General features: G+C 41.7%; 1 protein-coding gene across 1 annotated transcript; it reads right to left on the bottom strand.

Moving 5' to 3' along the window:
* Positions 1–8,726: 8,726 nt before the first annotated feature.
* On the bottom strand, positions 8,727–14,868 carry pi15a (peptidase inhibitor 15a). The gene is made up of 6 exons (XM_080793579.1): positions 14,732–14,868; positions 14,230–14,579; positions 12,786–12,904; positions 11,571–11,703; positions 11,352–11,467; positions 8,727–10,526 (listed from the first exon to the last, which is right to left on the bottom strand). The coding sequence occupies exons 2-6, from the start codon at positions 14,515–14,517 to the stop codon at positions 10,391–10,393; spliced, it is 792 nt and encodes a 263-aa protein (XP_080649705.1). The 5' UTR covers positions 14,518–14,579; positions 14,732–14,868; the 3' UTR covers positions 8,727–10,390.
* Positions 14,869–17,641: the final 2,773 nt, after the last annotated feature.

The raw sequence follows: 17,641 nt of genomic DNA, 5'->3' as shown, positions 1-17,641 counted from the left end.
AAAATAACAGGGTCCTATTTATAGATCTACAGCGCCCGCAGAATGCAAGGTGCAAAATGAGTCAGGGGTACCAGGGGTTATCTGAAAATTAATGTTGCTGCATGTCACAATTGGGGTTATATTTAGCCTCTGAATTAGTCATGGCTGTCTTTTGGGCATTACATTAATTAAACCAATCAGGGTGTCAGCTCCCATTACCTTTAAGAAGCAAGTGCGCCTTCGTCACAGGACATTTATGGAATTTTCTGCTGAGCATGACCATGTATATGGGTCACGGGTGCAGCATTAATAATGCAATGTACAGTATAGGCTAATGATGTTAGGAGACGTCACGTTGTAACGATCGGTGTCCAAACGCTGTGAATACTTGAAAGATAGAAAATGTACTGTAGGCCTATAAGTGTTGTTTTCGTCGACTACCTTTTTTCACTGAGGAAAAATAAATGGAAACTAAGCTATGATGACTATATACTGACAATTTCTTCAACAAATACAAACTAGGCTAAAATGTTAGGAAGAGTCTAGTGGACAAGAGATCCAGTATATGTCATTTTACACTTGCTTGCATGCTGAAAATAGCAGATCTACAAAGAAGAAAAACAACAACAAAAAAAGTGTTGTAACCTGCCGTTTTCTTCTTCTTTCTAATTATTTGTTTGGCCCGATGTCATGATTTGTCACAACTCGAGTTGGCTTTGTACGAGGCTTAAAAGGTCTTTAAATAAATACTTTTTGAAATGTCTATGAGGAAAATGAACAAAAATTTCCTGGGCCCTGGTAGGGGGACTGCGACTCTATAGATTCTTGCAGTCTGCTAAAAACTGAGCGGTGCAGGCAGCTCAACAACACCACTGGCTGGCTGCAGTTATAGTTCTACTGCTCAGTGATTGGCCCTTTAGGGCTGTTCAACAGCGTGTGACCGATCAGCCCAATCAGCTGCAGAGGTCAATGGGTCCTACCCCAGAGAGGCCCAGACAGACAGAAATACACCCACGGCCAGTCATTGGAGTGGTTATAGGCACAGCTGAAAACTAGAAAAAGTGCCCTTCTGGGCACAGGTCTCCACCAGGAGGATAGGAGTGTGTGTGTGTGATGTTTGGCAAAATGTTTAGGAGCAATATAAACGTGTGTGTGTGTGTGTGTGTGTGTGTGTGTGTGTGTGTGTGTGTGTGTGTGTGTGTGTGTGTGTGTGTGTGTGTGTGTGTGTGTGTGTGTGTGTGTGTGTGTGTGTGTGTGTGTGTGTGTGTGTGTGTGTGTGTGTGTGTGTGTGTGTGTGTGTGTGTGTGTGTGTGTGTGTGTGTGTGTGTGTGTGTGTGTGTGTGTGTGTTGTGCAATGGGGGGTCGAGTAGGTCTAAAGCCTAATGTGGTTGATGCTTTCCAGACAGTGAAGTCATAGTAATTCTTACGTCTTTAGATAATAATGTTGTCATACTCCACTGAAATGGTTCTTTTCAAATAAGAGAAAAACAAATCAGAGACCTTACTTCATAGGATGACTCGCATTCAAGCTCGAACTGTATAGTGGTTAATACCTACGCTATTGAGACATTTGATCAAATGAATATACTGTATATAGTATATACATAGATTTTTCTTTTCTATTCTTGTGTCAGAGTGTCAGTGAGTCATGTTAATATTCTTGACATGATCCACATTTTATGATTCCGTCCTGGGAATCTGCCAATGAATCTATTATTTCATTTAGAAACAACTGACCTTATGTTACAAGTAATGATTCCTGTTTCAACAGCAGGTGGCAGTGTTCATCAACATCCAGATCTCTATACCTATTAGCCACAGCACAAGAGTAGACTACACACACACACCTTCTGCACTTAACTCATTTTGGACTGAGTTTGATTTTTTTTTAAGGCTTCTAAATCCTAACATCTTTCTGAAAAACCTATGTTTCTATGTCAGTGGTGCTCAACCTTTTTCATGTAAGTACCCCCAGAATTATTGGGCCACAGACCCCCATCTCAAAATATGTAGTTCCAGCCAGGGACCCCCCAGAAGCCAATATTTTAGTTCAAAATGTTCGCTCTGAAATATATATTCAATGATTTGCACCACACATGTTAACGATTTTACAAAAATAGCAGACCTACACGAGCTTGTAGATCTGCTATTTTTCAATAGCTAAAGTATAACATAATGCTTAAAACACCAACAGGGGTTCCCGCCCAAAATGGGTTAAGTACATTTTGGCAGCACCACACCTCGGTGTCAACTCTAAAGCCTGAATCCAGTGGTTCGCAACCTGTGGGCTGAACCTGCGGCCCACTGGTGGTCCGTGAGGATATTGCAAGTGGGCCCCCTGCAAGTATAATTGTCAAACCATAACATTTTAATGATATTTTAACATTTTTTTTTTTTTAAAGGTATTAAACAATAACTTAAGTATGTTAGTTCCATTGATCCAAACCGAAACACAATCGATTTATTAATCATCCAAAAGAAAACATGCTCTGGCAAATGCAAACAGCCCACCCAGCCGATCACTTAAGGCAGCAATTCGGTGGTCATATGGGTAGGCCGTGAATGATTATATTTTTTATACTGTATATACTTTCAAGTGGGCCCTGATCCAGAACAGGCTGAGAACCACTGATCTATGCACTACGCAGCACTTTAATGTAATCCACCGAGCGTTCAGTTTCCTGGCACCCGGGAGTCTGTAGATATCTGTAGGCTATTACCACTGGAAGAGATACAGGGGTTGGGGCTGGTCACGTAGGACCTGGCAGTGATCCATCTATTCATGAAATGTGAAACATTGGAATACTGTTGCTTTATGAAATCTGATAGAAAGGATAAAGAAGACAAGTTCTGAACTGCTCTGTACACAGAGCATGTCAGAGGCGCGGGCACACAGCCCCACTTGGGCACACCCAGAGTCGTACAAAGAATATAACCTAGAGAACTGTGTGTGTGAGTGTGTGACTGTGTGTGTGTGTGTGTGTGTGTGTGTGTGTGTGTGTGTGTGTGTGTGTGTGTGTGTGTGTGTGTGTGTGTGTGTGTGTGTGTGTGTGTGTGTGTGTGTCTCTCTGAACACTCACTACAATAGGCCTACTTCAGTGCACTGAGTCAGTGTGTTATAAGAGAGAAAGCATCAAAGCTTCAGTGGTCTTGTTCAATGCGGTTGAAAGAGAGCCTAGAGTACCGGAGGAAAGCCCATCTGATTAAGCGTCACTTTCTCAGCGCTGTGTGCGTGCATTGATCTTGGCCAGCCAGCGGGAGTGGCAGGAAATCTGCGATGTGGCCCTTCTGAAGGCCAAGCTAGGGCATTTAACCACATGAACCCCAGCATCCATATTCTGAGGGGAGCATTGGCCAAAAAAGAGCAGATCAACACCTACAAGCTCACAGCGTGTCGCAGCGTGATGTGTTGCGAGTTTGTAGGTCAGGTTTGTAGGTCAGGCGAAGAGATTTAGTGTAGATGGAAAAATGCGGTCAACTACAGGTACAGTGCCAACTCAGGTCAACTACAGGTACAGTGCAACTCAGGTCCCAAACGTTTTAGCTCGAGACCCAAAAGAGAAACTTCACGTCTCACAACGCGCTCTGAGCTTGTAGATAAGCTATTCACTATCCGATTTTGAAATATATATATATATTTTGTTGTTGTTGCAGTAAAGGAATTAAGGGAAATTTACTGGTGTAGAGGGTAGTGGTTAAGTAGTCTGTGTCCAAGACAAAGACTACAGTGGTATTCGTGGAAGCTAAACACAGGCCACAGGTCACTTTCAGCATCAGTTTGTGTTCTTAGACTGAAACGGGACATTTCTGGTCCGGCCCACCATTCAACATGAATGGATTCCCTATTTTGCTCACTGCAAAACATTGTGGAGGAGGTTAAAAGTACAGTAGTGCCAGGGTTGACCATACTGTAAGTGATTACACTACGTCAGGTCTGAGGTTGACTCTTGACTCACACAATTTCCAAATGCGTCAGAAAAGAGGTGCGTTTTTTCCTTTTTCTTTGCTGATGGGTCCCAGATTGGGTCTGAGGTAAATACAGACTGCACTGCATATAACATAGGTTCACATCCTACAGGGAACAGTGGTTGTCAAACATCTTTTTTGTACAAAAGGGTACAAAAGTGTACCCTCAGAGTTACAGACCTGTAAGGGTACATTTGGAACCCCATCCTCAAGGAAACCTGAGGGTCCCTGGACCCCACTTTGATAGGTCTCTGTCCTGACCTAGATCATAAAATGAATAGGCCTACTTTAAAGCCAAATTAATTTATGGGCAAAAAAGACCCATAACACTGGGAATTTGCCTAATGTCATAAATGTCAAGTTCATTCAGTATTTTGTTTTCTTTTTGTCTGATCAAATGCCAATTTGCCACAAACAACCTGCAAATATTTCATAGGCAATTTGAGGATATGTACAAATCCACCAAATAAGAACTGGGGAAACTGGAACATTTAACAAAATGTCATGCACACATTGTCCCAAATGAAAAGTATTATAGACTAAAATAGGCTGTCTGTGCCACCGCAAATGATCGGTATACCTTGGGAGCTTTATATTTTCCCTCTCTTGTTTGAAAGCGCATCCAAGTCAAAAGAAGGACTGCACAAACATGCCCTGCGGTTAACTCAGAGGTTCACCGATGCCCCTCCAAAGGATTTATGGCAGCAAAAGGGTTTTAACACATACACGGTAACATTGGCAAAGATCCCAAAACATGTTTCCAATGGCTGACATCAGACTCTGTGAAATACACATGTCAATAGACTCACCTGACCTGGTACACACTAGCCAGACATTATGGTACATGGGGCCACTAGCACAATTAAGACTGTGAGGGGGGTGCAATGGTTACCTTAAATGTAGAAGAACATCAGGAGATGAAGGATGCAGGACATTAAATAACAGGCATGTATGTAAACTATCATGGTATTCATTCATCTGTCATCAAATTCAAGATTTTGCTTGTAGTAATATCTTTGGAAGACCTCCAATACGTACAAACTGTGTCGAAGATTCTGTCACAAATTGTGGAGAATCTTAAAGTTTGGACAAACAGTGCCTGTTACTCCGTCCTCAAACATTCTCCTATTGAACTTGTAAATGTAAGTCATCATCAATACACTACTGCCTACCCACATCTGCCAAGTACTGGTATCGATCTGGTGAATAAATGGTACTACAACAGTATGACATTCAATTTGTCTACCACAAACTGCAGCAGCCTAATCCTGTCTCTGCACCTGAGGAAGAAGAGGCTTCCGCATTGGCAACAAGTAATGTCTGTCGACTGTCTAATCCGTTTTGTGTTGGCGGCCGAGCAGAGCATCCAATGAAAAGCTGTCCAGGTGCTGGGGCGCGCCACAGCACATTTCATCCCAACTGTTTATGTTGGGCTAAGAAGGCGAATATTGACACTGTCCATGGCAAGATTTATGGGCTTGTTTTCCCCAAGCTTATTTTGACTGCATTACATTGAGCTTTAACCCTGGTTTGTCCCATTCTTACAGTGCTGAGCCCTAGTGCCTCTGCGGTGACAGTGGGTTCTGGAGAGATTTGCACACACAGTGGGGGAGCTTACACTGGGCATGTGCCACTGGTTCTGATGGCGGTGCTGCATTGAGAGCTGAATATACAGGCTGTCTGTGCATCATCCAACAGAGACGATTTAGGCTACTAAACACCCCCAATATGGAGCCCTCCTGCCAAGTTTGCTTCCATGGGGAATGTTGGAGCTCTGGGGGGCTGTAATGAGGCTGAAGAGAGGCAACCTGGGTACCCATTGGCAAAACAAAGGAAAAACAGCGCCCTCTTCTGTCTCGAGAGACTAAGAGAGGAGACTCGTCCTGTGGAGAGGACTGCAGAGTGCAGACAAGAGTATATTTTACAATCACATTTTCCTCTTCAAGTCTATGACACACTATGAAACCTGGATACCATTACCAGGCACCGTCCACAGAAGATCCATCTCCATTTAACAGCATTGTACTGAAGGCAATTTTGCAGTGTTGTACGATCTCTTTCTCACACTCTTCACCATCAGCGGAGCTCACCTGACAGCTTATTGGATGGCTGCTCGAAGCCTTAGAAAAATGACTCAACCTCAGCCACCACCACCTCCGTAACGATCAATAACTCTGCCTTATAACTTTGACGTCTCCACTTCCTCCCCAAATAAGCGATTCACCTTCACCGCCCAAGTCAAAGTTAACCAAATTGATGAATTCCTAATTATGTTTTATTTTTATTTTATTTTATGTTTTTAAGATGTGCCACTATACGTATATGAACTTACAGATACATCATTGTGGACTGAACAGAAGTTGGCACAAGCACCTAAAAGCTTGGAGAGGATTTATTGGAGACTATTAAACCCCCTGCTGTACTGTAGGTGGAGCAAGGTGGAAGATGAGCAGAACTACCAGACGGGTGGAGGCGCTCTGGAGGATGGACAGGATGATGACCAGATATTCCGTAGGCGGAGCTGCTCTGGGTGAGGGAACACATTTAACTGAATTTCAAGTGGGACGTAAATTCATCTGAATTTAGCGACCCTCGAAAATAATGAAGATAAATATACAAAAAAATATATATAGCCGCAAGCAGCGATTAGACGTGGCCAAGCAATAAGAAGAATCACACCCGTATACGTGTGAAGTGAGCGGTGCAGGCTGCTCAACAACTGCTGGCTGGCTGCACTTATAGTTATTGTGCTCAGTGTGAATGGCTAGCTCTTATAGGCTGCTCAACAGTGCAAAATGGTGTGATCTAAAGGTCAGAGGTCAAAAGTCAGAACACAAAAGTAGTCTCCTGGCATGAGGAGACGTGTATCGAAGTTTTATTGTTTACGGTCAAACGCTTCATGAGCTACTGTATGCCTGTTCAAAGTTTGCATTTTCAATTGAGTGCTGTAGAGCCACTTTGGCCAATGGTTGTGGGCTTCGCGTCCTCACCGTTTGGCATAGCCCTCTACCATATTGAAAGGTTTCGTGAAAACCAAGTGCACGGTTAAGGCAGAACTGCAATTATTGAAGAACAGAAAAGACAAAAACAGCCAAATTCAATAAGGGACCATGGGCCCTTCGGGCGTGGCCGAAACCAAATAGGAAATTAAAGCGTTACCACCATGTTTTGATGCGTTTTGGTGTGAACGTCGCAATGTATATGCATTTTTGTTAATGGAAACGGATTACAGATGCTCGGGGCATGGCCATTGGCCAGTAGTACAGCGGAGTAGGCGGGACCTCTCTGGAGACCTGCAGTAACTTAAGATGGACACCTTTGGAGGTCAGTGACATACAGTAAGCTATAGCTATGGCAGGCTGCTGGGTAAAGGTTCAATGTCTGGAGAGTGCAGGACCATAATATGGCATTGGGAGTGCAGGACTGGTGCAGACTTAATGGTGAGGCAGTCAGGCACAAAAATATGGATCTTAGGGTTCAAGTACAGTAGTAAATAGAGTCTGAGACAAACACATGGAAACATGGAGAGGCAAGACAGAGAGACCGATTGTTATACAGTCTAAGGTCCGGGCAATATATCATTTTCTCAGACAGGTCAGGTTTTCACTCATACTGTTAGTATTACTAGTCAGGTACCACTCTTGTAGGTTCTGTTATGGAATTTACGGGATTAATGAAACGTACTGCTTCTAAATGATGTTCAGGTTCAGTATGTACATTGATGTTGGTCTGTTCCACCAATCATGTTGACTGGAGATCCCTTAATTCCACTGTTTCAGACATAAGGATAAGAGATGATGTCTTCTGCAAACCATTTTGCATCTCGGAATAAAGTACTCTTTGTGTGTGTGTGTGTGTGTGTGGGTGTGTGTGTGTGTGTGTGTGTGTGTGTGTGTGTGTGTGTGTGTGTGTGTGTGTGTGTGTGTGTGTGTGTGTGTGTGTGTGTGTGTGTGTGTGTGTGTGTGTGTGTGTGTGTGTGTGTGTGTGTGTGTGTGTGTGTGTGTGTGTGTGTGTGTGTGTGTGTGTGTGTGTGTGTGTGTGTGTGTGACCGTGTAAGGTGTTGTACACTGGCTCAGTAGGATTTATCTTAGCTGGAAGAGCAGGACCTGCTGTGTCTGCCCAACACATCAAAACATTTATGGCATCATATTCCTGCATCCCTTTTCCCACATCTGGGTAACTTTTCTAAAAAAGGACAAAGAAAGAACAAATCAAAATAAAAGAAACCCAACCTTGCAGCTGTCATACAGCAGTTCTCAAATCTCAAATCATATACCCTCTTTTATTCTTCTTGGTCTTCTTTGCTCACAATGCGATGCATTGTGAGCTTGTAGATGGCTCATTTCCGTCATTGCACGACACTGCATAAATTAGGCATTTTCTGGTACTTCTCCCTCGCTCCCTCTCTACTTAGAGGAGAGGTCATTGGTTTCATGGGATACACTTGAACAAGAAGGCCCCCTGAAAACGTATCAGTTGTCCCTCCACTTGTGTAGACACAGACAGACACCGCCAAAATCAATCTCATCTTAATGGCATTCAATTGTAGCTGCGGCGTGTTTTCTCATCTCTCAGTCTTTGATACCCAGGATGTGGACTTTGCAATGGCAGCATTTAATTGAAAGTGAGAACAGAAAATCAAAGAGATGCCATGATACTGAACATCCTTAGGCAGAATATCTAATCAATATCAGACACTCATACCACAGACAACAATGGGTATTGTTTAGGCCTGGCGAACATCATGGGTGGATCTTTACAAACAATACAAAAACACACCCTCAAAATAAACCATTTTTATTACAAAACACAGAAACATAATTGAAAAAGCACAATTCATTGCACGAATAAATCTTTTTGTTAAATATAGTCAGTGCAGATAAGAGTTAATTTCCTATTTTGCAATACATTGTTTTTTGTTTTTTTCATATACTGTAACTGCCAACTTTTCTGTTTTTATGCTTCCATAACATGGCTGATCCAGAAGGTCTCTGCAGTAGATATGGGATACTACTGTATTCCGAAACTGGCCTAATTTTGAAAGGAATCTGAATGCATCAGCCAAGTCAAAGAAGTTGAGGCATTTGCTTGCCAATATTGTGGTAGTGCTTAGTTCATAGGAAAAGCCTACTCTAAATGCAGGACAGGAATACAAGTTCAACACTAATCCATTTTCCTCTGACAAAATCAAAGTTGATATGCAAGTGAATGTTTTTAAACTTTACTATGTACAATCTATTGACAAAACCAAAGGGAATATCATTTCAATATTTATGCATATAAAAAAGAATAACTTACAATATGGTTGTACGGTAGTATATGGTTAGTCAAACTCAGGCTATAATGAATATCTATACAATTACAAACAAAAATATATAAATTCCTGATATTTTGGAAATGTATAAACAATTAAGGTGCACTTTAGTACCTATATCTCATAAACTAGCTAAAACATAATTGACAAGATTGTGATGAAAATATAAACAACCAAAAACTGTCCAATATACCTACAAAATGAAATGAAACTAGAACAGATTCAGATGTGTCATATTCTTGCTATGCCAGCAGACATCTTGAAACATTATTGAAAAAAATGCCCACAATACTGATGAAATGAATGTAATGAATACATAACCAGTGCATACAAAATCTGACAAAGCACCATCCAGCTGTAGTCTTGGTCCTGATCATAAAAGTATAAATGAAATGTGATCTTTGACAACACGTGTCACGTCGACCTTAGTTTCATGCTGACTTTGAGCATTCAACTGAAATTCCACTGGAGACTGCCCATTTTGTTGTGCATTATTCTTCTTTACAGTAAGTGCACTTCGGTGAACATGACTTTTGCCAATTTGTTGCATAGGAAAACCACTATACCTGTGTTTGCGGGGGTGTAGTGTATTCCTGACTGTATTGGCAAACAGCTTTGTGACCTCCTGCTGAGGTCAAGAACATTGCTATTCAGATTACGACATTACGGAAAGGCAGAGCACACAATGGCAGTGTGATGTCCTTAGCACCATAGTGACTATTGCTAAGCAGCTATGATTGTGACTTATCAGTCACACCAACAAAATAACAAATCTGGTCAATACTAAAACCAGATGTAGTGAAAAATAAAATGTTTATGCAGCACCACATACATAGTGTTTATAAAACATCAAAGAAGAAGATAAATTATCTTCCACCAATCCAAATCATCATAGAAATTAAAAAGTTCTAGTAAGAATTTAACAAAATAATTTACATTTTATGTACATGTCATCAACGCTGAAATGTCCGCTGCCTTCAAACATATGTTTGTCTTTAAATAAGCCCATATATACAAAATAGCATTGTCCAGAACTGTTGTGCAAATCCTTATGGGATAAAAAACAAAAAACAAAACAATATATAGTCTTTTGTGGCAAGTTGTTTGCTTGTATGGCATGTAAACCTGTGCCTATTTGAACCAGTGCAGGTAGTTGGTGTTGAGGGCAGGGAAGCACATGTTATTGCTACATGAACCCCCATAGCTAGGAGGACAGGCTGAGCATGGAACTCCTACTTTGTAGGGAGCCTCTCCAATCCAGTTACCCCTGGAAGACAGAAATTTCCATATTGTGAACAGAACGGCTGAGCACACACGTAGACACAACTATCAATTTTAAAGAGGATAATGTTCAGGATGTCTTTAAAGTATGGTGAGCTGTGTGGAAGGCACCCAGTAATTATGACTTGACAGATGTGACAGAATCAGAATCAATGTTTATTGTCACATCGCATTACAAGTAGGTGGGTGAAAAACTTGGTTGTGCAGGCTCATCATTGCAGTTAAAAAGGACAGATGTTAGGTTAATTGTTTACCGGTCATCATTCATATCATTGTTACTCTAGTTTCTTTGAGGCACTACATTGTTCTCTCTCCTAGGTGACTATTTTCCTTGTGTTTTGTTGACTAGAGTTCATTCTTACTCTGCTAATTCTGATCTCGCACTTGGATACCAAATGCCTAAATTGTAATGACCATTATCAACTCCAAAATGAGCCAACTCGTGACCCACAGTATGGAGGCCATATTTTAATTGCTTGCTTGTGTTACTCTTAAATATGTCTCCCCTCAATAAGATTAAAGAACCTAGGTCACAAGTCAGTCACAAGTCCCAACAGTTATGAAACACGGGGCTTTGATTCTGGAATAAGGGAAAGAATTCATTTGGATTTTTTTTTGGTCTCTGGAGCTTTTGGAATGCAGTACCCATACACAGGCTTGTATTGGGGTTAGCTGGATCGCCAAGTAACATGGGTGTCATTGCACAGCCCAGTACAGACCAGAACAGCTTTGTTTGACAAAACTATGTCTGCAACTACACACATTTAATAATGTTTAGTAATTCAGTAATCAATATGTATAGTATACTTACTTGGGTGAGTAGTTGCACACCAAATATGTTGCCCGTTTCCAAACCGAACCCCAGACATTCATATTGTGGCATGTGTGAACAGCACAGCCAATTTTGTTTGATGTTGCCCACACCATCTGTAAAGCAGACACATTTGCATTAAATTAATCAGTTACATAATGTAATTTTCATGGTAATACAGTTGTATTAAGCTACTACCATTATGTCATAGTTGCTTACCTGTGTATAATGAGTACACATGGGCCCATAGCACCGGAGGGGGCATCTAGGGTTGCAGTCTCGGGGATATGGAAAAGCATAGTCTCTAACCTCATCATACCATGGCTTCACAAGCTGAAGAATGGAGCGATAGCTGTGAATAAAAACATCCAGATAAGTTCCTCCATTACCAAGTGGTCAGATTGTCTGACACTAACAATACATTTTATGATTCTGATACCTTTACAATTTCAGTTATTGACACCTGACAGGTTACTGTAAATAATAATATTCCTTAATTGATATGTAATACTATTACTAATATATACGCCAGCAGACATACTAATATATTCAGTAGATAGATATCATGCATTGCTAACCAGTATCATACAATGGCATCCGCAAGTGAATTACCCAAATTTAGTCATGACAAGTCAGATTAAAAAGCCAGTCTCATTCTTGGATTTTTGTTGACATTTTTCACTTTAGTCACTATTATAATACTCTGTTTATTGGACATCTATCTATAATTTACAGGAATCTGGCATATCGAGGAGTATCTCTGTATGTCTGGCTGTCCTTCACATATCTTGAGAACCATTCATCCGATCGACTTCACACATGGCGGGTGTATTGCTGAGGACACAGGGGAGTGCTGTGTCAAGTGTGAAGTCGGATGAGTGATTCTCCAGAACCGCCCCGCTCCGAATGGGCACGTGTACTGTATCTCAACTGCTCATCTGATCACCTTCAAGTGTGAAGTCAATCAGATGTGTGGTCAGCAGTGAATGTGTTCTCAAATAGCCCCTTTTGTATTAAAGACAAATAACTAATATGCTCACTTTCAGTGAGTATACAAACAGTTGAAATTGCAGGTAACTCTGCTTGCCTAATCAGATGGAACCTTTGGTAAAAGTTTTATATTTTCCTTTGACCTGCCAACGCTCTCCAGGGGAGGTCAGTGAGATCTAAAGACTTGGGGAAAAGGTGACATTTTCAAGCCCATTCAAGTGTTCCAAGAGTTTCCACACGGAAGGTCATGTCCCGTCAGGTCATGGCTGGAAACATGACTTGTTTATTTGTTAGGCTACAGGAAAATTCCTCACACGTTCATCGGGTCACTGCGCAAAAAACGCTAGGAGACAGAAGAAGGGAAAGACCATGACTCCAGAGAGCCATCCTTGAGAGAACCAGCAGATGTGGGGGTGATTTGGGGGGGTCAAAGAGGTCACTCACCGTCCTGTCCTGACAGAGAGGTTTTGACCCAGGAACCTGAGGAGGTGCGGTGGCCCATGTTCCCACATGCAGGCATGTGCCCAGTCCTCTGCGGTCTTTGCCAGGGTCTCATCCCACACCTAAACACACAAGAGAAACGGGGGGAATGGTGAACCCCGTTACATAACCGATAGAAAATATACACGGCAAACCCTTCTCTGTGTATGTTTAGTGCAGCGGCGAGATGTGAGATAAGACTCTGGGCTTTTCCTGAGTTCACCACTTTCCCATAGCAAGATATGTAAACTCAACTCATCTGATGGGTTACATAAACTTCGACAGGCCTTGGGAACATACAATATAGCTCTCTCATTAGATATGAGTGCTTGACAGTCAAAGCTAGCCGGTATGGGATTTCCCTCACTTACTGGGGGATCACAGTTTCGGATTGAGTTATGCAACTGGGAGACACTTCCTTTGATGACATCATTTCTAAGACTCCCAACTATTGCAGTGCAGTGTTTTTGTTTTTTGTTATAATCCCATCATGCCTGTGTGTTTTCAGATTGATTCATTAAAGAACACAAATTCGAATAGTTTTAGTTCGCTAAATTAAATGAAGGTAGGACGTTATAAAATAAATAAACTCTGATTCAAACTTGAACTGTACACTGTGTTGACGTGATTGTGTATAAATGGACCTGTGCAGGAGCTTAGTCTATACATGGCTGATTCTACTACGCTACCTCCTTAAAGGGACACTTCACCCTTTTGCAAAAAATAAATAAATGTTAATGACGTTTAGAAGATTTAGAACACTATCCTGGGGGTCTTTATGTTGTGATGATGATGATTTAATGATGATTTTAGCAGTGAGCCCAGTGTCTCTGATGTCATGGACACTGGGCTCACTTACTTCCTGAACTACATGTTGTCTCAGAAAGACAGCCCTCCTCCTATCCACGAGGAGGAGCAGTTTGGGAAAGCATTATGGGAATTGTAGTCCAGGAAGGAAGTGAGCCCAGTGTCCACGACATCAGAGACACTGGACTCACTGCTAATATCTAAAATATCTAAACCCACATATTACACACATAAAGACCACCAGGAAAGTGTTCTAAATCTTCTAAACGTCATTAACATGTATTTTTTTTGCAAAAAGGGTGAAGTGTCCCTTTAATGCTTTTTCTGCCAGCATGCTAGGCTACTTGTATTACACATGACCCCATCTTTGGTGGTCCACTCAACAGCTGAGGGTGGTAAACGGTTCACACAGTTGTCACTTTCGGTGTCTTATAACTTGTACAGGTGTGACGTCTATACATTGTAGCTTACTTGCAATAGCCTGTATAGTACAATTATTATCGCCATAAACCAATTACATCCTTTGACCTTTGTCACCTTTCTTTACATCTTACTTCAAAGTCGTCTTTCGGCATTTAGATTATATTTATAGGCTACTTACCATATACTCCATATTGGACGCCGGGGGAAACACCTTCCCTCTGACTTTGTTGTGGTAATCAAGAATGGCCAGCATGTCGTTTTGGGAGATATAACGCTTCTTCCTCCTAGTTTTGGAAATATTCGTGGTGTCTGTTCCATAGCTGCGCGCTGCTGCGCCAACATTGGTGAAGTTGGTAGTTGTCACCGCCGTTGCGGACATGAGTGGAATAGTCGTTGCCAATGCACTTGCTCCGCAAGATATGCACAGTAGCATAAAGTCTATGGCCCATAAGAACTGAGATTTCATGTTTGATTTAGGGGGGAAAAAAGTTCAGACAGAGTATTCCGAGTAGTCAGTCTGGACCTGATCTGGAAAGAAAACAAAACATAAACTTTAGAAAACTTTATCCATGATGACGTTTCTCAACAAAGACGCGCCGCATGACAGACAGTCCTATAGATCTTTATTTATATACGCACGATGGGGATACATAAATTCCGTCAATGAATCTTGGTCCTACCTTGTGCCGGCAGCTTGTCCGCGTTGCTAGGTTATCTCTCCATATGCCTGTGCAATAGATTGGGCTGGAGAGAGGGGAGGGAGCTTCCACTGATGGTTTGTGCTCTTTGCAAACTGTAAGGAGGACTTAGGGCGCTCTCTCGAGTCAACGGGTTTATATAATTCAGTGGAAGATGCAGGAGGTGCACCCCAGCCCCTCCCTGTCACCTGAAACAAAGCATCGTTTGGAAACGTAGCCTAGTGTTTGGTTAAGCTGCTCCAGGCAGATCTTTTCTAATTTCATCAAAACATCTGCTTTCGGTTTGCACAGCTGCAGAAAATGAAAAAGGCAAATATTTGATAAGAAAAGGGATAATCGGGTGGTGCAGTCAGACAGCACAGATCGAGGGAAGGGTGTGGCAAGGATGAGTAGAAAAACAGGACTCAATATTTGAGACACTTTATAACATTCTAATGATGAGCATCACTTTGATGAATGAAAAGAGAGCAAATTCAGAGTTGTACCCGCCTAATAACACCATTATTATTATTATTTTTTAATTTATGTTTATTGAATAGCACTTCATGACATTCAGCAGTATAGTCAACATAGTCAACATTTTCTTTTTTTAAAACATTTTTGTGCCTTTCCCCCCCTTTTTATATATATTTTTTATATCCTTCCAGGATCTGACCCTATAATTAACAATAAATAACAAATAGGCTGAAGTGAGCACACACTGCAATTGTCTATAATTCATATCAAAAACTGAATTTACTCTCCTGGAGTCGTGATACACTATAGTTGTCAAAGTGGGGGCCTATAGCCCTATGGGACCCCTCAGGCTCAGGGTTCCTTGAGGGGGTTCGGGTTCCAAATTGATTTTTAACATAAAGTATTGGGAAGCACTGAGTGGCATGTGTAACGTGGTTAATAGTGCTTCCACTTTCCCAGGCATTATATTGTATTGTGATCCAATGTTCTGTCACTTTAAGAGTTCAGGCGGTTGACGTAACCTATGACCTATAACCTAATGACGTAACCTACCGCACTTTCCATTTCATACTGGCTTTGGAAGCGGTAGGTTGTGTTTATTTTGCTCTGCATATTATTTTATTTTATGTACCCAAAGTTGTAAAGACACATACTGTGTTCTCATGTTACTGCATCTGTTTATTTCCAGCAACTGGTATTGTGGAAAACGTACACAAGAGCAGAGCAGTGATTGTCTCGTTGTCTTTTTGTACAGGTACATATTGTATTTATTGTCTTGCCCCATTTCATACTGGCTTTGGAAGCGCAACTGGTATTGTGGAAAACGTACACAAGAGCAGAGCAGTGATTGTCTCGTTGTCTTTTTGTACAGAGAATAAATCTACTCACTGCTGAGATCCTGGTCTATGGTGCTTCTTCATAACACAACGCAAGATCACGTCTGTTACACATGCATGAGTGAGTTGACTTTTATATTATTTAAAAGGCTATAGCCTTCATCAGTGTGAAGAGTTGGGGGTGTCCGTTTGGGGGTTCCAAAATGGACCCTTGCAGTAACTCTGAGAGTGTACAAATAGAACCAAATGGACCTGTCCTTACGTGTCCATTTGGTCGCTGATCTTTGGAGGTCCTTGAAATGAAAAAGGTTGGAGAACCACTGTGATAGACGGTGCACTTTGCTGCAGCCATGGACCCGCAGTCAGAACATGCATGCATAAACACAGAGAGGGGGAAAGCCAGACGTTTTTTGTGGGTCAAATCAGGGTGAGTCCATTTCTCCTATCAGTTCTCCTCGGTCGTATTCATTATACTGTAAAGATTACACTTGTTCAGTGTTTGGGTCCAACTACGTGGTTTGCCAAGGCAGACACTGAGCCAAGTGAAGAAAAAAGAAATGCCTTCAGCAGGTCATCATTTTCTTTGGCAGCTGGTGAACAAATTAAAGCAACATGACGCAGGAACAGCCCCCACCCCTTCCTCTCTCTCTATCTCTCTCTCTCTCTCTCTCTCTCTCTCTCTCTCTCTCTCTCTCTCTCTCTCTCTCTCTCTCTCTCTCCCTCTCTCTCCCTCCCTTTCTCTCATTGCCGGCAAATTATACCTTTCCAAAAATCGTCTTGGAAGTGATGGACTTTTCAGGTGCTGGAATGGTAGTGGTAATAACACAGCTAGTGTATTCCTTTAAAGTAGGAGTGCATGACCGATATCCGATCTCCGATTATTTGCAGGGTCATATCTGCCGATACCGATTCTGACAAATTCCGATATTATACAGAGGACCACAATGGAAACAAGACTAGGCCCTCCGGGGCTTGGCCCAACGCCTGTTAATAAAGTATTCAATCAATCAATAAATAGCATCCTCTTTTCCAAGAGTCTGTTTTCACAACTGAAATCTTTTTGCAGGTGAAAACCCATTGAATAATCTGTATTATTTTGAGACTGTTCCGATACCGATATGGCATATGGCCGATATGGACTACTCCGATTATGCTACCGATTAATCGTGCATCACTACTTTAAAGCCTATACTAGCATCTGAATCTGGACAATCAGTTGTCAGATTCATGAGTGCAGAGTTGAAGATTTCTTCACTGCAAACCCTGATCCAATATTCCACATGGAACCTGGATGCTAAGCAGTCATGTGTCTCGTTGCTGTTGCCTCCTGATTTGTTTATGGAGATAATAGTTCAGAGGATGTGTTTGGTGTTTGGGGAAATGGTGTTGACTTCACAAATCCTGCTGCAGTTAGCCAACAGCTGTATTTATTTGGGGCCAAAGGGAGCCTTTGGGCTACACAGATTGATTGATTGATTGATTGAAAATTGTATTAACAGTATTCAGAATGGGTACATTTCAAATGAAAGCACAGGTCAATACAAAAGCTGTTACTGTGGACGACACCATGATAAAGGATTACACTTGTTTACAACAGGGT

Source organism: Protomyctophum bolini (assembly GCF_963924005.1).
Source record: "Protomyctophum bolini genome assembly, chromosome: 21".
NCBI lineage: Eukaryota > Metazoa > Chordata > Actinopteri > Myctophiformes > Myctophidae > Protomyctophum > Protomyctophum bolini.
This window is presented reverse-complemented; position numbering and strand designations above follow the sequence as displayed.

What these genes read in the sequence shown, in the direction of transcription:
- pi15a (XM_080793579.1), bottom strand. Translation starts at nt 14,517, where the DNA reads ATGAAATCTCAGTTCTTATGGGCCATAGACTTTATGCTACTGTGCATA. An exon ending in CTCTCTGTCAGGACAGGACG is followed by an intron (nt 11,704 to 12,785) that starts GTGAGTGACCTC and finishes TTTTATTCACAG; the next exon opens with CTATCGCTCCATTCTTCAGC. An exon ending in TGTGTACTCATTATACACAG is followed by an intron (nt 11,468 to 11,570) that starts GTAAGCAACTAT and finishes TCTGCTTTACAG; the next exon opens with ATGGTGTGGGCAACATCAAA.